This window comes from Pipra filicauda, unplaced genomic scaffold (genome assembly GCF_003945595.2).
Source record: "Pipra filicauda isolate LSUMZ 115617 unplaced genomic scaffold, ASM394559v2 scaffold226_size1812527_pilon, whole genome shotgun sequence".
Taxonomy (NCBI): domain Eukaryota; kingdom Metazoa; phylum Chordata; class Aves; order Passeriformes; family Pipridae; genus Pipra; species Pipra filicauda.
The window spans coordinates 168,415-192,775 of NW_024104339.1; the positions used below are offsets into that span (position 1 = coordinate 168,415).

At 64.4% G+C, this 24,361-nt stretch overlaps 1 protein-coding gene across 1 annotated transcript; it reads right to left on the bottom strand.

Moving 5' to 3' along the window:
* Positions 1-2: 2 nt before the first annotated feature.
* Positions 3-22,858, bottom strand: MYO15A (myosin XVA). Its single transcript, XM_027743040.2, has 64 exons — positions 19,145-22,858; positions 18,242-18,324; positions 17,981-18,044; positions 17,766-17,875; positions 17,460-17,534; positions 17,222-17,312; positions 17,071-17,076; positions 16,635-16,738; positions 16,180-16,243; positions 15,982-16,095; positions 15,626-15,787; positions 15,414-15,527; positions 15,259-15,317; positions 14,886-15,009; positions 14,701-14,796; positions 14,490-14,621; positions 14,098-14,223; positions 13,846-13,923; positions 13,291-13,445; positions 13,109-13,154; positions 12,850-12,974; positions 12,484-12,601; positions 12,220-12,395; positions 12,049-12,133; positions 11,721-11,774; positions 11,508-11,589; positions 11,294-11,424; positions 10,300-10,395; positions 9,974-10,209; positions 9,565-9,743; positions 9,380-9,452; positions 9,024-9,215; positions 8,772-8,866; positions 8,585-8,673; positions 8,378-8,504; positions 8,188-8,249; positions 8,000-8,063; positions 7,752-7,890; positions 7,410-7,500; positions 7,230-7,326; positions 6,885-7,006; positions 6,729-6,788; positions 6,428-6,503; positions 5,953-6,068; positions 5,751-5,869; positions 5,526-5,667; positions 5,172-5,283; positions 4,965-5,039; positions 4,374-4,579; positions 4,173-4,306; positions 4,026-4,092; positions 3,811-3,883; positions 3,512-3,585; positions 3,357-3,439; positions 3,049-3,179; positions 2,834-2,928; positions 2,340-2,417; positions 2,004-2,100; positions 1,755-1,915; positions 1,519-1,652; positions 1,286-1,419; positions 640-773; positions 317-457; positions 3-233 (listed from the first exon to the last, which is right to left on the bottom strand). The coding sequence occupies exons 1-64, from the start codon at positions 22,856-22,858 to the stop codon at positions 132-134; spliced, it is 10,494 nt and encodes a 3,497-aa protein (XP_027598841.2). The 3' UTR covers positions 3-131.
* Between the last annotated feature and the right edge of the window lie 1,503 nt (positions 22,859-24,361).

A 24,361-nucleotide genomic window follows, 5' to 3' on the forward strand; every position in this document is an offset into this window, starting at 1 on the left:
TCCCGGGCTTGTATAAACCCCGTAACAACAGGAGCTGCGAGCGGGGACGGCGGCACCGGCCGGCCTGGGGACGCCCCGGGGGCACCGCACCCGCTGTGCCCCGCGGCGGGGTCCGGGGTGCCGCGGCGGGCTCAGAGCAGGGTGATCTCGCTGGGCGGCAGCGTCAGCCGCTTCTCCCGGGCGCCCAGCAGCCTCTCCATGTGCACGGCCACCACCCGGCACAGCTCCAGGCCCTGCCAGGGGGACACGCCGGCGGTCAGTGGCTGTGCCACTGCCGTGGGACCCCCAGCGGGCCCCCCCCTCGGGTGTCCCCAACCTGCTCCAGCTGCAGCTGGGTGATGCCCTGGGCCAGGAGGTCTCCCAGCGTGATCTCCACGTAGGGATAGCTGGATCCGGCCGTCGGCCGCTGCGTCCGCGTGGACTGGATCTCGTTCAGCGAGAACTTGGCGATGGGTTCCTGGTGGGAACAGGGGGAGTGGCCCTGTGAACCCCACCAAGGGGAGCGGGGACCTCAGGTTGGACAGGACTTGGAGCAACCTGGTCTAGTAGGAGATGCCCCTGGAACTGGATGAGCTTTAAGGTTCCTTCCAAACCAAACCATTCCATGATCCCATGTGTCCCACACAGCCCCCCACCTACGTGGGTCTCCTTGCTGAGGAAGTTGAGGCCGTTCTGGTTGACGGCCAGGATGCAGGGCGAGACGATGGCGTTGTTGCTGCAGCTCTGGATGTAGAAGAAGGATGAGCCAAACATGGGGTAGGCACTCAGCAGCCCTGCGGGGTGGAGGATGGGGTCTCAGTGCCCACTGCCACCCACTCCTGCCAGGTCCCCAGGGTGGACTGCACCCACAGGGGCTCTGCCAAGGGCTCAGCCAGCTCCATGCCTGACGGGAGCTGATTTGGTTCCCGGAGCCTTGCACTGCTTCAGGCTCTGGGCCCCGGAGCAGCTAAGGGAAACTGGGGCCTGGGAGCAGCCTGTCCTGTTCTGCCAATGCATCCTGCCCTCCATGTGCAGCACCTCAGGCTCCACACAGGGAGCTCCCTGTCCCAGAGTCCCTGCAGAGGAGCCACCCAGCAGAATTCCATCCCCATCATCATCACCCTCCAGGCAGGATGATGCTTCCCATACCCATCACCTCCTGGGCAACTCCCATCCCCAACAGCCTTGTATCTCCAGCAGGACTGTGTCTCAAGAAGCACTGCATCCTCATTAGCACTGTGTCCTCATTAGCATTGCATCCCCTCAGCATCCTCTCCCTATCCGTGTCACCTCCCTGTCCCCTCACCCAAGAACTGTGCCCTGGCCTGGTGGGCGCTGAGGGCCTTGGCTTGCTGGACGTGCTGGGTCACCATCTGCAGCCAGGACTGGGGCTTCAGCAGGCGGAAGAGCTGTGGGGGGACGTAGTCCTGCATCTCCCGCCTGCGGGGAGCCCGAGGTCAGGGCCAGCGCTGGCCAGTGGGTCCCAAACCCCACGGGATGTGTGTTTTTCCCCCCAGGATGCCCCATCCCTGGCCGTACGCAGTGGGGAGGTGGTGGTGGTCCTTGGCTCGGTGCTGGAGGGCAGCCAGCTTGGCCACGTGTGGGAAGTGCTGCTCTCCCGGCCTCGCGGGTGGCAGGACGGTGAACAGCCCCTTGAGGTAGTCAGGGAGCACCTGGTGGGGAGAAACAGGGCACAGGGACACGGCTTAGGGACAGGGCACGCTCTGGGGGGGACAGGGAGGTGGCCCTGGGGGAGGCTGATGGGGTGGCCTGACCTGGTTGTAGTGGACAGTGACATAGAGCTCGTTCTCGAACTTGAGGGGCTGGCTCCAGACCACGCGGCGGCACCAGAAGGTGTAGCTGGTGTCCCGGCACTCCGTCTCGGCAGCCACATCCAGGACATATTCCCGGCGGGTCAGTGGCCGCACGCTCTGCCCTGTGCCACCCGGGAGCCTGAGTGTGGCCACCACACCACGAGCACAGCCATCCCATCCCGTGCCATCCTGTTCCTGCCAGTCCCTCACCTCTGTCGGTCACCACGAAGAGGATGTACTCCTCCAAAGCCTCTGGATGCTGCAGCCCCATCTCGCAGCACAGCTCCTCGATCACATCCAGAGCCACCTGGGCACAGGGACAGGTGGCTGGGGTGCTGCCACATCCCCCTGTTGTGCTCCAGGCCACCAACATGTCCTGCATTGAGGCTCATCCCATGCGGCTGCCCAGGGAAGGGGTCCGCCTTTCCCAGTGAACAAAGTGCCACAGCGGGAACAGGCGAGGAGCGCAGCCCCCTCACATCTGCACCCTCTGAGGGGGTCACCACAGTCCTGGGGTGCACAGAGCCTCCTGCCCCTCTGACTCACCGAGCACGTCTTGATCTTGAGGTGCCTCTCGATGCCACCGGGCAGGAGGAAGAGCTGGCGCTTGGCGCTGCGTCCGGCCTGCACGGGAGGACTCGTTGGGGTGCATGGGGGCCCTTTGCACAGCAGGACCCCAGAGGACACTCCAGCTATCCCACAGGACCATCCCATTGGGATCATCCTATCTCTTGCCCATCCTGCCTGTGTGAGCCATCACACCTCCAGCTCCACGTCCACAGAGCTGCATCCCCACTGGGGACCCCTGCAAGCTCAGGGCACCCCCAAAGCAGTGAAGAGCAGACCCCAAAAAGGACTGTGCTCTTTTGGGAAGATCCCAAAAAAGGATCAGCTCAGTTCCAGAGCAGTGTCTGGGCAAGATCCCAAGCCCACGGAGGGATCCCGAGACCATGCAGGTATCCAGAACTTCTAGGGGGCACCTCAGGTTGATATCAGCCCTGCCCCACATTCCACGGGCACCCACAAGCCCCCAGCCTCACCACCATGGCCTTGAGCTCCATGCTGCTGGGGAAGAGGCTGCGGCCGCCGAACTGCAGGGTTTTCCGCAGGTTCTGCTCACAGGCTTTGGCGATGCCTGGCAGGAACAGGGACTGGGATGAAGGATGGGGCTGAGCCACCACTCCTGAGCCCTGTGACATCCCAGGGTGTCCTTCCCCACCACGGACCAGCACCCTGGGGTGTGCACAGCCCCTACCGTGGAAGGGCAGCTCCGGGTGCCTGCTAGCGTCCTGCAGGAAGGCCAGGAGAAAGGGCCGGAGCACCTCAGAGCACTTGTAGTAGGCAGCGAGGATGTAGAGCAGCCTCCAGCCCTTCTGGCAGCTGTCCCTGTGGGAAGAGCCAGGGCTAAACCACTGAGCAGGGCGAGGGTGCCGACGGTGGCACCCATCACACTGGGGATGGGGTCCCTGGGTCTCCCCCCACGCTGTGGCAGCTCAGCCCAGCCAGGGACACAAGTGTCCCCAGTTCCAGCCTCTGCTGTCCCAGCTGGGTGTAGGGACTCACGTCTTGGAGCTGGTGTTGTTGGTGATCTGCTTGATGATCTGGCAATACACCTCGTCCCGCAGGACCTCGTGCTCCGCGCAGAGCTGGGGACAGGCATAGCTGCCACCCCCTGCCCAGGCCACCCCTAGGACTCACTGCCCCGGTGGTGGATTTACCTTGAGGATGGTGCAGACAGCGTCCAGCTCCGTCTGCCCCCGCAGAGGGTGGTCACCCATGAACTTCATCACAGCTGGGGATAACAAAGCCACACAGTGACACAGCTCAGTGCATCCCCTTCCCAGGGACACACTGCCTTGGGTGGGCACGTTCCAAGCACATGGGGCAGTAGGACCTGAGGACCTAAGTCCCACAGGCCACTCCATCTGCCCATCCTGGTCCTGCCCCCACAGCCCTCAAAGGATGAGCTGGGAATGGCCAGGGGACAGGGGGACACGATGCTCATGTCCCTGCCTACCTTGGAAAGCCTCAGCAGCCTGTTTGTTGATGCCACCATCCACAAATTCGATAAGTGACTCCTGAATGGGGATCTGGAGTGGGGGGAGAGGGTCAGCTCCCGGGAGCAGCCAGAGGGATGCTGGAGTGCCATTCAGGGAGCTCCCCCTGGGATCTTGGTGGGATCTGCAGGTGACAGCAGGGCAGGGGCACCCCAGGCTCCCCGCTTCCCTGTACCTTGGTGAATGTCAGCATCTCCAGCACACTGGGCACATCCGTCCTGGCCTTTGTCCCACAGGAATCCCTGGGACAGAAGTTCAAGGGAGCAGGTGGGCACAGGTGTCCCCACCACGGCGTGTCCCTGTCCCACCGCTGGACACTCACATGGTCCCATGTCGTGCCGCACGGAAATGCCGCTGGGCAAAGGCCAGCATGGGGCAGGTCCCTGTGACATCCCTGAGCTGCTCGACACCGTCTCCCTCCAGACCCTCCGCAAAGGTGGCACTGGCCGGGGACACCTGCGGAGCAGGGCAGTGGGCACCAGGCACAGCCAGCAGCGGGTGGCAGCCCCAGCCCAGAACCCACCTCGGTTTTCCGGTCCAGCTCCTGGGCAGCAGCAGTGGAGGCCACGGCCACAGCCACGGCCGCCGAAGCTGCCACCCTGCCCTGCTTGTCCCTGGGCTCCTCCTTCCTCTCCGCAGGCAAATGGACGAAGTCGGGCGCCGCGACGGGCTGGACGTACTCGGCAGGGAAGAGCCCTGGCCTGCCATGGATGGCCCCAAACTTCCACCCTGCAGCGGGCAGATGGTGGGGATGGCCCCGGGCTGGCAGCCCAGGTGGACACCCCCAAAAAGTCTCTGTTTGCTTCCTCCTGCCTTTGCATTCCCAGCCTTTTGCAGGGGTCTGGCCACAGATTTTGGCTGGAAGCAGCTGCAGTTCAGCAGCATTTGAGGTAAAGGCAGGGAAGAGGGGCCACAAAGCCCATCACCTGCAGGGACATGGGCAGCACCTGGTGCCACCCAGGGTGGGACCCACAGGGGAGCATCCCCCTGCATTGGGTCGGTGCTGAAAAGATCCCAAACCATCCTGCTGAGGATCCTGCCCTATCCCCCAGCCCCAGGAAGGGACACAGCTCAGGGCACACCAGGGACAAACATGGGGCAGCGTGGCACTCACCAAAGTCCTGGGTGCCTGTCTTCAACTCCTCCAGGTACATCACCTTTTTGCGGACCACGCAGCCATAGTAGTAGTCTGACACCATGGGGACAGAGGGTGTCACAGGGTGCAAGACAAGTACATGACCACCTCTGGGGCGGGTGAAGCCATCAGTCCTGCCACCCCTATGAGTGTTTTGCTGTGGGGGGCAGTGTGGAGGCCTCTCACCTCTCTCAGGATGCTCCAGCGACTGGAGGTGGATGATGTCCCCTTTGTGGAAGCTGAGCTGTCCCCCATCCTCTGGGCTGTAGTTCCTGACAGCCACCACATACTGGGAGTCCTGGGCACAGCAGGGGCTGGCACAGCCATTGCACACAGGGACACCCACATCCCACCCAGCGCAGGGGCTTCGAGCACCCGCAGCCCCAGGACCACCCCAGGGTGTCCCCCCCAATTCCATACATGGTCCTATTCACAGGGTGCCCTCCGCTGCCCACCCCAGCCCCCCGAGTGCAGGGACACAGGCAGGGTCTGACCCCCAGGACATGCCCCCCCTCACCCCGAACCCAGGGCACCCCCCACCTTCCTGAGCTCCGTGATGAAGTGGTCGACCATGACCTTGACCTGGGGGGCTTTGGGGGAGAAGAGGATGAGCTTCTCGCTGCGCAGGTTGAACTCCAGCATGTTCCTGGATGGGGTGGTCACGAAGAGCACGTCGGCGTAGCTGGGGCAGGGCGAGGGGAGGCTGAAACACCCAGCACCCATGGCACCCATCCCACCCCGGCCTCCCACGCTCCTCACCCCCACCTGTACGCCCGCAGCACCCGCAGCTGCTCCCCGGGGACGTTGGTGCCCTTCACCAGCCGCAGCAGCTTGATGCCGGTGTGGGACACGGCCAGGATCTGCACACCCGTCCCCACACTGCCCTGTGGGCCAGGACAGTGCCTCAGCTGAGGGCACGGGGCCGTGGTGGCCCCCATGCTGACCTGCCCCACAGGCAGACCCTCACCGTGGCAGGGAAGAGGCGGGAGAAATACACCTCACAGCCATCCCGGGCTGCAGCGATGATCTCCCTCTTGACACTCTCGGTGGCCACAGGGCTGAAGGAGTCCAGCTTGTTTTCCGCTGTGGGGAGAGGGAAATACCTCTTGGTGAGCATCCTCCCTCTCTGGGAAGGATCCACGCATGGTTCCCAGCAGGAGCAGGGATGATCATAGCCTTCCCACACCTGGCAGGAACATGATGGAGAGACCCATGTCCCCCCGGCAACTGGCTGAGACCTGACAGAACTCATGACATTACAGAGCACTAAGTTACCAGGGGGTCATTGCATTTGGAGGCAGAACTACCCCAGCTTTAAGCAGAGCCAGTCGTGACCCCAGGAGATGAGGCTAGGCACCAGAGAGGCTGGGTTTGAGCCCCCCAGGTGTGTGAACCCCCCCAGGCAGGGAGCAGCGGGACACAGGGATGTGGTCGAGGGTTACCAAAGAGGGATTTCAAGCGGAGCCGCTCCTCCTGGCTGATCCGGATGCAGGTGTCAGACAGCACGTCGTTGAAGATCTGGGGAAGGGGGTGAGGAGCAGTGAGGTCATGCAAGGGAGCGTGGTGGGACCCCAGCCCCTCTGCCCTGCCCGCTCCCCCTGGCTTGGGGCAGCTCCTACATGGCAGCTCAGCAGGGGAAGATGGGACATATGCGGTGGGATGAGTGAGCCATCACCCCACTGGGGAATACCTCAGCTTCCAGGGGACCCCCGGGGGAGCTTAGGGGCCAGCTTGGTGCCTCACCTGCCTGAAGATGAGGTCGAGCAGCAGTGGGTTGTTGATGCTGTCCTTAGGGTAGAAAACCTGTCAGGAGAGAGAACAGGGCTTGGTGAAAAGCCCCCTTTATCCCTCTAGGACCTCAGCACCAGCCTGCCCCTGAGTGTCCCCATAAATCTGTACCTCCTTCCGGATGAATATTTTCCAGGGCACGTTGTGGTAGGTGTAGAAGTCCTCACTGCAGCTCCGGTGCAGCTGGGTCTGGACCTGCTGTGCCTCAGATGGGAGCTCCCGAGAGACAGAGACTGTGAAGGGACAGAAAGCCCTGCAGGAAGGCCCCTCCACCCAGGGAAACTGAGGCACGAGGAGCAGTTGTCAGGTCGAGCCGGACACAGTGGCTATTCCATGAGGGTGCTGTGGAGCTAGACTAGCACCAGGCTGCATAAGGCATCACCCAGTGCCACTGGGAGGATGAGGTGCCCCACTCCACCCTGGCCCCCCCAGGGCCACAGCTCTGCCCAGCAATACCTGGGGGCCGGGTGGCTGCTGGACGCCCCGTAGGTGCTCGCAGCTGGTACCTGGCACTGGGCACCGGCTTCACTGTGGCCACCACCTCCTTGGGCCCCTGTGAGGCACAGAGGGGCTGTGGTCAGGGCCAGTGACACCCCCAGCCTAGTAGGGGGGACATGGGGGCAGCCACATCCCTACCACAGCCGCTGGCACCCGGGCTGCCGAGAGCTGTTCCTTCAGGATCTGCATGGCTTCCTCGTGGGGGTCCACCTTCTTCCCAAAAAGCTTGCTGCAGAGACAGCATCCTACACTGCCTATACCTGAAATCACCTGCATCCTGGCATCACCTGTACCTGGCATCACCTGCATGCCGGAATTACCTGTACCCCAGCATTAACTGTACCCCAGCATCACCTGTACCTGGCATCACCTCCAACCCCATCATTCCCTGCACCCCACCATTCCCTACACCCTGGCATCAGGGCCAGCACATGGACCCGCCCATGTGCCCATGGCTTGGCTGGGGACCCGGGTGGGTACCTGGGGGCCTGGGAGCTGCGCAGGGCTGGCTGGCACTGCCGGATGATGTTCCGGATGTCGTGTGTGGGCCGTGGGAAATGCTCCGAGTTGAGCCGGGAATGCCGCACCAGCTCTCCTGGCCACCGCCGCCCCACGGCTGCTGTGGGGTCAAGAATGGCTCAGGAGGGGCTGGACACTGCCTCCACACCTGGGCCCTGGCTCGGTGCCACGGGCCTCCGTGACCACCCCACTGCACCAGGACTCCTTACCGGCTTTCTGCGAGTAGGGCCGGGGCTGGGGGGTGCGGGGTGGCGTCCCCTCCACTGCTCTGCCCTGCAAGGGACACTGTGCCATCAGCACCCAGCACCCCCAGCTGCACCCATCCCCAGGGGCTGCCCAAGGGAGCTGCCCTGAAGCAGAGGAGGGGCTTGACCCCTCCCAGCCCCCTGGCACTGACCAGGAGTCCGGGTGGCTGGTTGGCATCTGGCCTGCTCTGCGGGGATAGGGCTGGCTCTGTGCCTGCGATGACAAAGAGGAGAGATCAGCTGTGAGGTCCTGGGTGCAGGCATGTCCCCCCCACCAGGGACCAGGCCGGGAAACTCAGGCAGGGAGCTGGGGTGGGATGTGGGAGTGCTTGGGGCGCTCACCCCTCGGCTGACGCATCTCCGCAGGCACAGGGGGTCCACTCCGATTGGCATCACTGCCACTGTCCCCCCCTCCCACGCCACCTCCTCCCTTCATCCTCTGTGAGAGGATGGCTGGCTTCTCCAGCTCCTGGGGGGGCAGGAATCAGGGTAAGGCGGCCAAGCCACCTGCACCCCAAAATGCCTTGGGCAGGGGGATGCTCCTCTCACCCCATTGCCGTAGGAGAGCACTGGATCGAAGAGGCTGTCCAGGTACCGGTCCAGACCCTTTTGGCTGCGTGGCTCCCCAAATTCCCCGTCTGCAGGGGGACAAGGAAGGATGAGCTGCCAGCAGCAGGGCTCCACCAGCACAGCAGACCTTCACTGCAGCACCGGGGCCAGGGGGAGGATGTCCTACCATGGGGGTGATACATCTCTGTGGAGGGCAGCGTGGGGGCTTTCACAGCTGGGGGAGGAGGCACCTCATCCAAATCCAACCCATGTCCCAGCACCCTGTAGAGAGGGAGGATGCGCTCACTGAGCACCCACTAGGTGCCAGATCCCCTCCTCCAGGAGCCCACCCACCCCTATCCAGCACCCATCCAGCCTGGTGCCAGGGTTCATCCCACCAGCCCCACAGCGGGCGACCCATCCCTGCCCAGGTACCTACACCCGGCTGTCCCTGCCGAGGCTCTCAGTCCCATCCCATGCGATGAGGAAGCAGGATTTCTGTCTGGGGAAGCCCCGGAGCAGCTCGAGGTCGGAGATGAGGTCCAGGACATAGTCATGGCCAGCCAGCTCGGCCCACTGGGCACCCACCTTCATGGCCACAGACCAGCCACGCCAGCCCTCTGCCAGCCCCCTGCCAAGAGCCAGATGCTGGGGATGGGGATGGGCACGGGCTACCAGCAGTGCCCCAGCTTTTTGGGGACGCCCTGCCCACAAGCTGGGCATCCCGACTCCCCGATCCTGGCGACACCCAAAACAGCCCTGGGGTGACACCGTGGGTGCCAAGCCAGTGCCTACCTGTGCTTCAGGACATCCCCTGCCAGGTCCTCGCCCGTGCTCCAGGAGTGGATGGGGCAGGAGAACTGGTCACCTGGGGAGGGATGGGCAGTGAGCTGGTCCCATCAGTCCCCTCCTGCCCGTGAGGGTGGTCACCCTGTGACCGCCCCTCGCCACCGCCGTGCCCGGTGCCGCGCCAGCCGCACCGTTGAAGCAGTGCAGGTCGAGGGCCATGCTGGCCTGCTGCCGGTTCGCCGTCCACTCCAGCAGTGAGGGCGGGAAGGTGCGGGCGGCCGCCGTGCCCAGCTGGGACCGGGCCATGGCGTGCATCAGCTTGCGCTGGCACACCGGCTTGTAGCCAGCGAAGGCGTAGTCGGAGACGAACCTGTGGGGAAGGGACGGTGCTGCAGGAGGGACCTGGGTGGCACCCCAGGCACATGTGCCAGGTTGGCACAGGACCACAGGTCCTGGTTGGACCTAGGCAGTGTCCTCAGGCACAGGTACCCGGAGAGTGCCCCGAAGAGCCACAGCAATGTCCCCAGGCATGAATGCCAGTCTGCCCCAGAGGGTCCCAGCCATCCTTGCTCCCCATCCCCATGCCCATCCCTGGCTCACTTGAGCAGGTACTTGTCGAAGGCGGCAGACGGGGGGAAGGCGCTGAGGCAGGTGGCCAACAGCAGCCAGCCCCGCTCCTCGTTGTTGACGTTGGTGTTCCGCCAGACCTGGTTGGCAGCTTGTGCCAGGAGCTCATCCCGCAGCCCTGGCACCGACAGCCCCTTCTGCACGATGTAGTTGCCGAAGAGGGTCTCCTGCAGGCCGCCCAGCCCCGGGTCCCCCATGAACCGCAGGATCTGCCACGGGGACAGCCAGGTCCTCCCTCCGGCCCCAGGCAGGGAGCAGGCAGGGGATCGCGGTGGTGGATCCTGTGCCATCCCACCTACCAGTTGGAAGATGCTCAGTGCCTCGTGGCACAGCTCCTCATCCAGCCGGGTGAGGGGGGCCTTCAGCGGGGCCGTCAGCATCCCGAACGCTGGTTCCTGCGGCGACACCCGCACCCGTGGCTACCTGGGGACAGCCTCAGGCCACGAGGGGCCGGCCCCAGGGTGCTGAGCGTGGTGCTGATGCTGGATGGGGACTATGGGGCGGCCAAAGGGCTGGGGCACAGGATGGGGCTGGCAGCCTGTCAGGAACGGGGAAGGGATGGGCTCAAGCTGTGCTGGCAGCACCAGAGATGGGGTGATGAGGTCCTGGCAGAGACTGCCCAGAGAAGCTGTGGCTGCCCCACCCCTGGAAATGTTCAAGGCCAGGTTGGACAGGGCTTGGAGTAACCTGGTCTGGTGGAAGGTGTCCCTGCCCATGGCAGGAGGTTGGAATGAGATGGGCTTTAACATCCCTTCCAATCCAAACCAGTCTATGATTCTATGCCAGCATTTTGGCGAGGCTGAGAGCAGGATCCAGCCCTGGTGCTACCACTCAGGATGCCAGGGACAGGGAAACACAGGGCAAAAATAGAGGGCGAAGAGGAGGAATGGGGCAAAGTGGCCGGGGATGGGGCCGGGGTCCTGGGAGCAAGCGACCTGGTCTCCCGCCCCAGCGTTCCGGATCCGCCCCGCGTCGGGCGTCCAGGAGGGCTCAGCGGGTCTCTCTCCGATAGCCTCAGCATGGTCCCCCCGGCCTCTGGAGACGACAGGAACCCACGGGGAGGGAGGGAGGTGGCAGCCAGCTCACCACAGTACCACAACCACCCCAGATCCAGCCTCTCTTGCTCCCCGTGGCGTCCCTGGGGCCAAAGCTGGGGCAGAGCCCGGTGGGATGGTGGGGGGAACCGCCGCAGGGACCCTGATTCTAAACGCTCAGCCACAACCGGGGTGCCGGGGACCCCCCAAAAGCTGTCTGGACAGACTCCCCACTGCTGGGCTGCGGCATCCACCTTACCTGGAAGTGGCCCCGCACGTACTTGGCCATGGGGTAGTCGTTGATGTCGAGCGGGAGGGTGAGCTTGGAGTCGGGCTGCAGCGCCGGCGGTGGCACCAGGACCACGCAGCCGGCATTCACCTCCTGGGCGGCTGTGGCACAGCGGGCAGCTATGGCACAGCTGGAGGGATGGGGAAAAGGGGCTGGGAGCGATGGCACTGCAGGACCCACTCACCTGCAGCAGCCTCCAGCAGCCCCATCAGCTCAGCTGGGATCTCCAGGTGGGTGACATCCACCACCTCCCTCCGTGTCAGCTCCTGCCACCGCAGCACAGGGATGTGCCCGCTCACCACACTGCTCCCTGTGCCAGCACCCATGGGTGCCTCGGCGGGCGAGCACGTGGCAGGGACAAGGGCACAGCAACACATGCGTGATGAGCGCCTGTTACCTCCTTCATCCTCTCCTTCTCCTCCTCAGCCCGCCGGCGAGCATCCTCCTTCCTCTGCAAGCAGAGCAGCCATTCTGAGTCCCACCGGGAGGGAGGGAGACCCAGAGGCAGCAGGAACTTGGGGGGTGCCACTGCCTCCCCAAATGTCACCAGGTTCTCATCCCAAGGAGGTACCATCAGTGCCCCATGGGATGTGGAGGAGGTGGTAGCATGGGGCCTGGAGGGGCTCAGGGTTTGGGAGGGCTTTCTTCAGACCCACCACTGAACACGCAGCAGGGTGGGAGCAGGTGCCCAGGTCACCCCTGGAATGTGCCAGCCCCCACCTCACCTTGAGGTACCGCCGGCGGTTCACGTAGATGTGCACCAGCGACCTGAACTTGATGAGCGTGTGCCGCATGCGCCGGTACCGCTGCCTGCGGGAGGGCACCCGTCACCCTCTGCCACCCATCACCCTCTGCCACCCACCAGAGCCCCCCTGATGCCCCCTGCAGACCCTCACCTGGCCAGGTATCCCCGTGCCCGGCTCTGCAGGAGGACGATCTTGCGGCGGAGGGAGCGGAAGCGCCGCTTGATGAAGAAGGTGCGAGCGTAGCGCTGGAGTGTGAGCGCGGCCAGGTGATGGGCACGGGCTCGCTTGCTCTCCAGTGCCTGATACAGCTGCTCCTTAAGGAAGAGCTGGGAGCAGGGATGATGCCATGAGCCCCCTGCCTTGGCCACCACCCCCAGGGCACCACTGGAGCCAAAACCCCTCCTGGGGCAGTACCTTGGTGACGCCAACGTAGTACATGCCGGGGTTAACGGTGCAGAGATTCCTCAGCATCTCCACGCAGTTGGCTCCATTGGGAATGATGTTGGACCACATGTCGACGAGGCAGCGGTACCTGGGTGAGCCCATGACACTGTGACCATGCAGGACCCTACCGGGACCCCACCATGGACCCTCCTTGCAGTGACGAGCACCATGCTTGGAGATGCAGCTTCTCCCGGAGCTGTGCATCAGAGCAAGGGGCTCTCAGCTCCCACTGTGGGGGAACCCCGGCCCAAACACTGCCCCCCAAAACACCCACAAGCTCTGTGGTCTCCTCTCACTGGACCATATGGCAGTACCCCACCCACAGCCCCAGGGCACCTGTCGATGAAGACGAGGAAGGGGATGCGGATGGGGAAGCCCTCCTTGCGGATGCGGATGGTCTCCAGGATGCCCGAGTAGCGCAGCTGGCTGCTGACCACGTCAGCCTCGAAGAGCCCCGGCTCCTGGGGAGGGAACGGGGAGAAACCTCAGTGGCTGCCTGGGCAAACCCCTGCTCAGTGTGTTCCCACCATGTTCCCAGTGCCAGCGGGGCAGGCAGCACTGGCATCACTGCAGGCTGGAAAGCCCTGGCTGTCACCTTCTTGTTGTTGGGTTTGAGGCAGCGCACGAAGAAGGGGTTGCACCTGCAACAGAGAGACCCCATTAGCCATGGAGGACAGAGGACAAAGCCAGCCCAGCCACCTTGGGCTCAAGTTCCACTGTCACCCTGTCCCCACCAGCCCAGTGCATGGCCTGCTTGCCCACTCCGCCCACTCTGACCTCTCCATCTTCTCCACCAGCTCCAGGAGCGACTGCTGGAAGCGGGCAGCCACAGTGGGAGCCTTGTACCGCCGTGTCCTGGTGCTGCTCCTGCGGATGAGGCTCCTCTGCCGGGCCATCACCTGGGCATGGCCAAAGAAGAGGTTGGCCACCACCTTGGGGAGATGGAAAGGGTTAGTGAGGAGGAAGATGGCTGGAATGGTGCAGCTCCCCTGGCTCCTCTTCCCAGCCCAGCCACTGCCTTTTTGCCCAGCTCTAAGCAAGCTGCATCCCCTATTTGTGGCTGGATTCCCTGGATAGGGATGGGGATGAGGATATGGATTAGGACACAAAGCGTAAGAGCAGCCCATGTGCCCATTTGTGTCAAATGTTTGAAGGGTCAAAACCCAGAGGACCCCATGAAAGGAGGGCACAGGGTGGAGCCAGAGGCATCTTCTGCTTCAGGTCCCCCTTGGCTTCACTGGTCATGGGGACACACAGCTGGGGACATGAAAAGGGATGTATGGCCACCAGCACCCCATGTCACCACCAAACCAGGCTCAGGCAGGGCCCTACCTTGGTCTTGCTGCTGATGAACAGGTCCAGCACATCCTGACGGACCTGGTCATAGTTTTTATCCAAAAATTTGTGAACCTGGCAAAGAGCAAAATCTCATGGTGAGGAGCCTGGCAGCATGATGGGGTGAGGTGAGGAGCTCCAGGCTGGGATGGGGGGTCCCAGCCAGACCCCCCTGTGCTGCACCTCCCTGCTTGGTGCAGGATCAACCTCCTGCTTAACACCCCAGCTGGGCATCCCGCTGCCACACACCTGGTAGGTCACCTTCCCTGCATAGTGCTTGATGGTGAACTCGGGCAGTGGCATCTTGGGCTTCGTGTAGAGCGGGTTTGTCCCATGGTGGTAGTGACACTTCTGGAGGAACGTGTGGTCGGTGGCCTGGGGAGGGATGCAGGGGTGAGGCACAGCTTGGGCAGTTCAGCAGCAGGTTGGAACTAAGTGAGCTTTAAGGTGCCTTCCAACCCAAACCATTCTGGGATTCTATGATGATTCTATGATTCTTGGGGCTTATCCAGTCCAGAGAAACCCAGAGGATCTCCCAGGTTGTCCAGGACAGCCCAGGAGAAGAGCACCCCTGGGCCACAGTGATTCCATAACCATGGTGATCACCCAGTGCTGCTGTCTCATTACCAGGCACCTCTTACCTGGGGGAAGCAGCTCTGATCATCCAGGATCCGGAGGATGCCGTAGGGCTTCTGGGAGATGAGGTCGATGCAGGGCTGGTTGTCACTGAAGGGGATCTCCTTCCACTCAATCTGCTCCCGGAGGTACTCCTCCTATGGGAGCAGATCCAGGTCACACATGAGCTCTCTCCCCTGGCCCAGGGGCAGAGCCTGGCACTGCCCACTGACCCACCTGCTCCTCCTGGAAGACGATCTTGTTGAAGAAGAACTGCAGGTACTCGTTGGCGTAGTTGATGCACAGCTGCTCGAAGCTGTTGAAGTTGAGGTCCTGCGAGAAGGAAGGTCAGTTGAGCCTGAGATTCCAGGAGGATGGAGCAGGGATTGAGCCAGGATGGAGCTGGGATGGATCCTGCTCACCTCGAAGCCGTAGATGTCCAGGATGGCGATGGAGAGGGCCTCCTGCCGAGGGTACACCAGCTTGTTGATGCGGTCTGTGAGCCAGCCAAAGAGCAGGGAGTAGAGGGTCTTGGCAATGGCATCCCTGGGAAGGAGAAGAGCGATGGAGCTCTGGAATGGCATGGCATGGCACTGTGTACATCCCCACTGCCGTGGCCAGCACCCATCACAGCACAGGGCAGCCCTTAGGGCTGGAGTTTTAATCACTGGAGAGCCTAATCCACACTGGGGGACCTGACCACCTCTTTTCCCAGCTGGCGTTTCACCTCCCACCCCATTCCTGAAGGTCAATCCCCCTGTGTCCCCCCGGCAGCACAGCCCCCCTTCCCTCTACCTGGCATCCACGGCGCTTTCAACAGTGAGAGGGGTAAAAATCTTCTCCCGCAGCGTTTCCTGGTTGGGAAACAGCATGATGGAGCTTTAGCAACACCAGCCATGGTCCCCAGGGACCAGAGACCCCCCTCCCTGCCTGTGCCCCCCTGCACTCACCGTCACCTTGAAGGTGATGGCTTTCTGCAGGCCCTCGGGGGACACCTGCAGCAGCTCAGCCACCGTCCGGATCTCCGTGGCACTCACCACCGTGGCCACCTCCTGGCAGTCAGTCTGCGGGACACAGGGACGTGGTGGGACATGATGACCCCCCACACCTGCCACATCCCGAACCACGCCCGGAGAGCACATCTTGGCTCCCTGCAGGGTACCTCGTATTTCTCAAAGTAGACGTTGCCCAGGTGGAGGACGGAGGAGAGGATGCGGAAGATGCTGTTCTGCTCGTCCACGCTGAAGCTCAGCACCTCCATGGTGTTGAGCAGCCGGCGGAAATCCTCCGCGTCGTCCTTGCCAGGAATCTCGCAGTTCCCACCCTGGCACAACCCCCTCGGTCCATCAGTGGCTCTCAGCGGGGGGAGAGGGGCCAGCAACCAGTGTGGGGGGGTCACCCCACCCTGAGCACCCTCCCCACCCACACACTGAGGACTCAGGGACACACCAGCACCCCGAGGTTGGGCAGTCCCCCAAAAATCAGGCAGTGTGGGGGGGCTGGGGAGGGGCACACTACCTGGTTCAGGTAGTAGTAGGTCTCGGCGCCCTGCAGGCAGTACCGCTGGCGCTGCTGGGCGGGCAGCCCCGCCAGCATCTCGTAGAAGATGTGGTAGTTGCGCTCGCTCTTGGCCTGGGGAGCAGAGGACAGAGCTGGGGAGGGGGAGGCGGAGGGGGCAGAGTGTGGGGCGGAGCCCAGGACCCCCTCGCCACACACCTGGAAGACCACGCGGGACTTCTCCAGCAGGTACTGTGAGGTTATGGCACCGCAGATCAAGCCACTGCAGGGGGGAGAGCGGGCACCCGCTGCAGCCTCGGCATGGGCAGGGGCTGGGACCCCCCCGAGGCACCCACCCATGCCCTGATGATCCCCCCAGCACACAGGGGTCAGTGAGGGGTGGAACGTGGGGACAGGGATGGGGACTAGGAATGGTCGGGGTTCCAGCCCGGGGCACAGCGTCCCTGCCCCTACCCCTACCCTAGGGACAGTCACCTGTCCTCAGGTGTTATCACCTTTCCAACTCATGGTTTGTCCCCAAAAGCATCCCCATGTGTCCTCCCAGAGCCAAGGGTCAGCCTGGCAGTGGGGTGAGGGGCTGAGCTGGGCACTCCCAGGGCAGGGGGACACAGGGGGGTAACAGCCACACACAGGTGTTGCTCAGCATTACTTACTCTTCCAGAAAGATTTCCACAAATTTCCCAAACCTGCTGGAATTGTCATTCCTCACGGTTTTGGCGTTGCCGAAGGATTCCAGCAAGGGGGTCGCCTCCAGGATCTGTTGTGGTGATGAGGAGAGCTGGGGGGTCATCCTGGGCACTTGACACACCACGGGCTGTTCCCATGGTGGGGGCAACCCCCTTGTCACTCCTTGCCACCCTCCCTGCCACCCCTGCCCCATGCAGACACCCGTGGGTGCCCAAATTCGAGGTGTGCACCACAGCCAGGTTAAATGAGGATGTGGGAGAACACAAGGACCCCATCCACGTTCATGCACCAAGCTCCTCCTATCCGTCCCACCATCCCCCTGCAGCTGGGGTGACATGGCCAAGATGCCATCACGATCTCCATCCCCTTGAACTGTCCCAGTTCACGTGTTCCCCCCGGTACCTCTATCTGCCGTGGTCCATGTGGGAGCGTGGGGACAAGGAGAGAGCAGCCAAGCCATGAGCAGGGGTGGAGGAGAGCACAGGGAGAAGAGGGCAGGGACATGGGGACACAGATACACAGGGATGGGGGTGTCCCCAGGGCAGCAGCCTACCTGCGGGGCAGTGCTGCGTTTCTGGCTGACGGCTGCCAGGTAGCGCAGGATCAGCTTGGTGGCTTCGGTCTTCCCTGACCCACTCTCCCCACTGAAATATGGAGTGGGAGCATGGTTGGGGTCATCCCCAGCCAAGCAGGGAGTACCCACCCTAAACCCTCCCCAAAACCCCAGCACCCCACCCCCAGCAGCACCACCTCAGCATTTAGGGTGGTGCTGATTAGAGGCCACGTCCCACCTGATGACGATACACTGGTTGTGTTTGGCATCCATCACTTTGGAGTAGGCGACGTTCGCGATGGCAAAGAGGTGCCTGTGGCGGGGGGAAGCAGAAGAAGGAGGGGGTGTGGTGGGTCTCAGTGCCCCAGCACAAGGACCCCAAATGTACCCCAAGCACCCCCACGCATGGACACAGATGGTCCAGCACCCAAGGGTCCCCAGGGGCTTGGGACCACCCAGGGCTGCTGTGGGACCCAGAGGTGGGTGACAGCAGGTAGGAGTGCCCCCATCCCTACAGGATATTTGGGGCCGCCCTGGTACTCACGGTGGGTTCTCCCCCAGGGCTCTGCCTTCGTACTGCAGCACCTGCTCCGTCCCGTAGATGTTGTAGAGCCGGTATGGGTTCACTGACACCAGGATGCTGCCGATGTAGGTCTGCCAGAGAGCAAGGTTTGAGATTGCAAGGTCTGGGAGGGCAATGGCCTTCCACAGATCTCACACCAGGGGTCTTTGGGGGATGCTGTGCCCCCCTAAACTTACATAGATGAGCTGGCGCTCGAACCGCGTCCGGATGTTGTTCAGCACTGCGGCCTCCTGGAGGTCCCTGGCACAGGGCAGAGGCTGCATTATGGGGTGGCAGGGGGATGGAGGGGTCCTCAAGTGTGTCCCCAGCATCTCCAGCCCTGGGAGGCTGGAGTGGCCCTCATGTTGGAATGGGATGGGGTGGGAGCAGCCAGGGTACATGGTTGGGGGAGCAGCCCCATCAGCCCCCTGGGTCACAAAGGGGATGGGGACACTCACTCCAGCTGGGTCATGTCCTCCAGCCCGTCCTCCTCCTGCGGCTCCTGGTACCGCACGATGGGCAGGCTGCACAGTGACTGCATCTGCACAGAGCAACCACCCCGGCTCTGTCACAGCAGGGCTGTGCCAAACCCCTCAGCTGTCCCACCCAGTCACCACCAGACCCCAAAACCCACCATCTGTCACCCCAAACCAGGGGACACACAGCCAGCAATGGCAGGAACCCCAAGAAAACACCCCACAGCCCTGCAACCCCCCAGCGAGAGTGTCGTGTGTCACAGAAGAGCAGCAGAGCTGGATACAGGGACACGGGGCCACCAAGGTTCCAGGAAAGACTGGTCCTGAGAAGCCCAGTCTTGCTCGCTGTGCCACCCCCACCACGGCTGCAAGGGGTGGGCGATGGAGGCTCCTGGGCAGGATGGCACCTCCAGGGAAGGTGATGGAACGGGGCCGAGCCGCGGGGCTGAGGCTGCTCCCCATGGCCGCGGGCAGAGGCGACACAGGACGGGTGTCACCCAGGAGGCTGTGCTGGCGGCCGGCCAGGCGGTGGGCAGGAAAGCGGACACCCGCCGGGTCACCGTGCCACCCGCACCCGTCCCCGCCGGATCGCGTCTCCACATTTCCATACACCAGAGTCAAGTGTCCCCAAAGGGGCCGTCCGTGGGGGGACATGCAACGGCCGATGAGCCCCCCCTCCAGCCTGCTCCCCACGGCAGGACCCCCGCCAGCACCCAGACCACCCATAGCCACGTACCCCCCACCCCGAGCGCTGCTAACCCTCTGGCACCAGTGGCTTTGTTCCCCGGGGAGCCGGCAGCCACCTCAGCACGGCACCCCATCCCTGGTCCCGCCGGCTCGCCCCCAGGCTCCATCCCCCCGTGGGGGGCTCCCCGCCGGCGTTACCTTGGTGCGCCAGGGCTGCTTGGTGCCCAGGTACCCGTCCGCCCAGGGGTGCCTGTCCCGCCAGCCGCCCCCCGGCGAGCGCTGGCTCAGGTATCGGGCGATGTCGGCTCCCCGCTGGCTCGCCCACCGCCGGCCGCGCTGGGTGGGCTGCTGGGGGGGGCCCTGCTCGGCCGTCCAGGCGTCGGGCATCTCCCGCACCCGCACGACGTGCTGCGTGGACCAGTGCTGCTTGTACATGCGGGACGCGCGCCGGAAGGAGCCCAACCTCTGCACCTGCGGCGTCACCACCGCGTAGCGCCCCGCGCCCTCCTCCCCGGCCGCCCCTTCGCCCTCGACGGGCTCTGCCGGCCCTGGGGGCCGAGCGCCATGGCGGGGGGCGACAGGGGAGCCGGGGGCTCGCCCGTGTGGGGGTGGGAAAGCGGCGCGACGCTGCGGTGAGGGGCTCCGGTTGCCACGCGGGTTGGAGGGGGGGACGGGGCGCCCGGCGTCGGCCCAGCCCCGGCGCCCCGACGGTGGACTCGGTGACCTGCGGGTGCTCCCGTCCCGCCGGGATGGGCGCCGGGGCAAGGAGGGCGAGCGGGTGGAGGGGTGGCGGGAGGGCGGTGAGGATGGGGGGGCTTTGGTGGAGGCCATGCTCCTGACGAGCAGCGATGCGAGGGACTGCCCCACGGAGCGCCCCGAGGAGGGGCTGTGCCCCCCTGCTTCCGCAGACGGCCTGGCCGGCGGGGAGTGGGGGGCCATCCCAGCAAGGGGCTGCCCGATGCGTTGGATGAAGCTTTTGGGGGTGCTGGGAGCGGGGCTGGGCGGGGGAGGCACCCCGGCGAGACTCCGCGGGGCTCCCTGCCAGGGGGGCAGCTCCTCATCCCAGGAGGGGCCGGGGCGGCCGAGGCGGCGGCTGCCGGGGCGGGAGGACGGTGCCAGGAAGGGGGTCCTCTGCAGCGGCTTCACCGCCTTGGTGGGGGGCTCGGGAAGCCGTGGCCAGGCCTGGGGGAGCGGCAGCCCGGGGGGGCTGCTCCGCCGCGTTGACAGGGGTCTCCCCGACCCTGCCGCGGGGCCCCCCAAACGCCTCCCCCCCGCGGGCCCCGGTGAGCGGGGGGCGGCCGGCGGCGGGGCGGGGGGCTCGGGGTTGAAGCGCCGGAGGCTGGCACGGAGGGATCGCAGCGACCCCTTGCCCCGTGTGCTGCCGGGTCGAGGACGGGCTGGCGGTGGCGATGGGGAGCGCCCGGGGTTGGCGAAGGGGTTGCGGAGCGACGGCCGCCGCGCAGCCCCCGGCTCCCGGGGAGGGGGCTGCACCCAGGGCCCCGCCGGCGGGGAAGGGTCCCTGGCTGGAGATGCTCGCGGTGGAGGGTCCCGGCCCCCCAAACCGGCGCTCTCCATCCCCGCCAGCCTGCGGCTGGAGCGTCTGTAGGAGGGCTGGGGGGTGCGGGGGCCCCGCAATCCCCCCGCACCCCGCGGCGGGTGGCTCTGGGGCTGCGAGAGGGAGCGCTGGAGAAACTGCCCCAGAGGGCTCCCGCACGCCCGCGCTGCCGAAACCCGGCGTGCAGGGGATGCTGCGGGGCCGGGGGCTGCCGGGGGCCGCGGCGGCTCGTACTCGTCGTAGTCGTCCTCGTCGCGGGCGGCGGGCAGGTGGGGAGACGGCGGGAGGGGGACGTCCAGGCGGTCCCTGCCGAAAAGCTTGACCTGGGGCCGGGGGAAGAGCCTGAATTTCCTGTTGAGGGAGAGCTTGGAGGAGAGAGTCTCCCGCATGCCCCGGAGTGAGGAGGCGCTGAGGATGGAGAAGGGATAGTCCTTCTCCTCCTCCTCCTCTTCCTCGCACTCCTCGGGCTCCTCGCCCTCGGCGATCTCCTCCAGCCCCAGGGCATAGGGGTTGCAGGAGGACTGGGCGTGCGGTGCCCACCCCCCCTCGCTGTACTGGATGCGATGCTCAGGGTACTCCCCCCCGGGGTATCCCCCAGCAAAGGGCTCCTCAAAGTCCTCGTAGGGGTCCCCCCTGTAGCCGAAGGGCCCCTCTGCCTCCTCTCCATACTCGGGATCACTGCCATAGGGGTCATAGAGGCCAAGGGGGGACCCACCACCAAACGGCCCCTCATCCTCGAGCTCTGTGTAGCCATAGGGATGTCCCGGTGGGTCACCCTCCTCCCAAAACCCCCCGTAGACATCATACTCCTCCTCCTCCTCCGTCTCGTAGCCAGGGTAGTCAGCATAGGGAGTCGGCACGGCATCCTCAAACCTGTACCCAGCCGGGTAGGCTGGGCTTTGCATGTAGCCTTCTTCCTCCTCAGAGTAGCCATGCTGGGGGCTGAAGGCTCCATCTTCCTCATCAGTGTAGCCGTGCCACGGGCCATAGGCTCCATCCTCCTCAGTGTAGCCATGCTGGGGGCCATAGGCTCCACCTTCCTCCTTGGGGTGGCCACGCCAGGACCCATAGGCTCCATCTTTCTTCTTGGCATAGCCACGGCGGGAGCCGTAGGCTGCGTCCTCCTCCTTGCCATAGCCACGCCGGCGGCTGAAGGCTCTGTCCTCCTCCTCAGCCCACCCATAGCGCGGCACCGGCGGCTCCGCCGGCGCGTGCTGGGAGCGCCGCCGGGACGGACGCCTCACCATGCTGCCCTGCCGCACAGTGCCAGGGGCCAACAGCCCGCTGCTGCCAGGGATCCGCTTCATGTTGGCCCGGTGCCTGAGGATCTCGTCTTCCGCAGGGAACGGCAGCTTCCTGGCACCAATACGGGACAGCCAGGCCGTGTCGGTCACCCGGCTGCCCCCCGTCAGCCCCGTCAGCCGCCCGCGCCGTGAGAGCACCTTCCTGGCCAGCCAGCCCGTGGCGGCGGCCGCCTTGCTCAGCACCCGTGCCCGCGGCTTGAATTTCCTTTCCGGGCACCGGCGGAAGAGCAGCGCGCCGTCCTCGGCGGCCTGCCCGCCCCGCCGCAGCAGCAGGAACGACGGCTTCGATGGCGCCTCCTTCTTGGCCTCCTCCTCCTTCTTCTTCTTGGCCTCCTCCTCCTTCCTCTTCTTGCCCACGTGCTTGAAGCGCATCATCAGGTTGGAGGTGGACTTGAGCACCGCCTTGTTCTTCTTCTTCTTCCTCTTCTTGGTGCTTTGCTTATGCAACCCCCAGAAGAAGCGGGATGTGTTCTTGAACTGCCCCTTCTTGGGCCGATGCAACCCCAGCTTCTTGAAGCCCATGAAGAGCTTTGAAGTGCTGCGGAGGCTCCGCTTTGCCCGGGTCTTTGGCGCTGCTGCCTCCTCCTCCTCGGCCAGGCCGGGTTCCGCGGACTCTTTGGGTTGGCCCTTGGCCTCTGCACCCTTGGCCCCTTTCTTCTTCTTGTCGGCCGCCAGCCCCATCACCATCTTGGAGGTGCCCTTCAGGTTCTTCTTGGACGTCGTGGCATCACTTTCATCCTCCTCCTCCTGTGACTCCAGCTGCACCTTCTTTCCCCGGCCTATCTTCTTTGCCACCCCCACCTTGGGCAATGCCTTCTTCTCCTTCCCCTTCTCCTTCTCTTTCCCCTTCCCCTTCTTGGGGTCCTCTGCAGCTTCCTCCTCATGCTTCTCCTCCTCCACCACCTCTGTCTCCTCTTCCTTCAGCAGCTCTGCATCTGAGGCATCCTCTGACTCGCTGGGATCCTCCTTCTTGCCCTTCTTTCCAACCTTCCCTTTCCCGTTGTCCCTCTTCCCTTTGGCCTCCTTTTTGGGAGCTCCCTTCTTGCCAGCCATCCCGGCAGTGGCGGGTGCTCATGCTCCGGCCCCGGTGGGGCTCTGGAAGATGATGCCCTGTGCCGGCATGAGCCGGCTCCCAGCACACCGTCCAGCTCCCGACCCCGCCGCCTGCCCCGGGAGGGTATTTACCTGTGCCTGGATTTGGCGAGGCACATGCCCGTGCGTGGCTCCCTCGGGCGCCGGCGGCCGCCCGCTTGGCATCGCGCTGGGGCGGCGGGACGGGCCCCGGGGCAGCCCGGGGAGCTGCCTCCTGCCTCCCGCACACCCCGCGAGTCGGTGGCTGGGCTCCGGCTGTAACCCAACCGCCGGGCTCACGGCGACATGAATAATGCAAGGGATGCACCACGCTGGCCCCGAGACTTTTCCGAAGGAGCAGGGAAGGGCCCCCGCTGCTGGGAGCGTCCCCCTAGACGGACACTGCGGAGGATGGCGCTGTCACTACCCAAAAACTGGACCCTGCCACCTCCCGGCCTCTCGGGGCTTCCTCTGCCCTTCCCTGGGGAATTGGTCTCTTCCTGCAGTCAGCACGGAGACGGATGAAGCCCAGGGATCCCTGAAGCCAAACGGCGGTGCCAGGAGAGAGGTGACAATTTTGCAGAGCCCAAGGCAGCAGGGACACAGCCAAGAGGAGCAACACAGGGGAGGAACCCGACACCGGTCCAAATCCCACAGCCCCACAGAAGCACCGAGGAGCCCGGAGCCCACAGGGATACCCCCAGTGCCACACCAGGCAGGGTGGCAGGTACGGGCAGGGTGCCACATGTGCCCACACACAGCCAGCGAGGGGGTTTGTCTGTGCCACACGTGTGCCCCGTGGCGGTGCCAGCAGCCTGTTGGCACACACAGGTGCCCAGGCGCGGGGTGACCACATCAAATGTTAATGCCGGGGCTGGATTCCTGCAGCTGCAGCTCATCAAAGTTTAAGCAGCAGCAGTGGGAACTCACTGTCCTTCACAGATCACCTGCAGGCAGGGACAGCACCCGCTGCACTCCCTTGCTGGGGGTATTTGGGGAGACACAGGGGGGAGCAGCAGCATCGAGCTGTGCAGCAGCTGGTGGAACCCAAGAACAAGCAGCACTTGCTGGACTGAACCCGTTGGTGTCCCCCAGAACCAGGAGAGCCCCACAGCTGGCATCTCCTGGAACTCTCTTCTCCCCAGCCTGGTGCCTCCCTGCCACATCTACAGCAGAGAAGCGTCAGCCATGATCCGATGGCTTTGCCTCCTCTGTGCGTTGATTTCTGGGAGGGAGACACCTCAGTGGGGTCTGCACCGACAGTGGCTGCCCTGGAGTGCAGGGAGAGCAGAGGGATGGAGCAGGAGGAGAGGCATCTGGCAGGTATTGGGAGAGGGTCTATGGGGTAACAGAAACATAGAATCAGTGGGAAAAGAGCATCAGTAGAGCCCAAGACACACAGAAGCACTGCCCCGCAGGAGCCCCACCTGGCACAGGCATGGTCCACTCATAAGTCTGCCATGGGCACCGAGCCGTGTGGGGCCA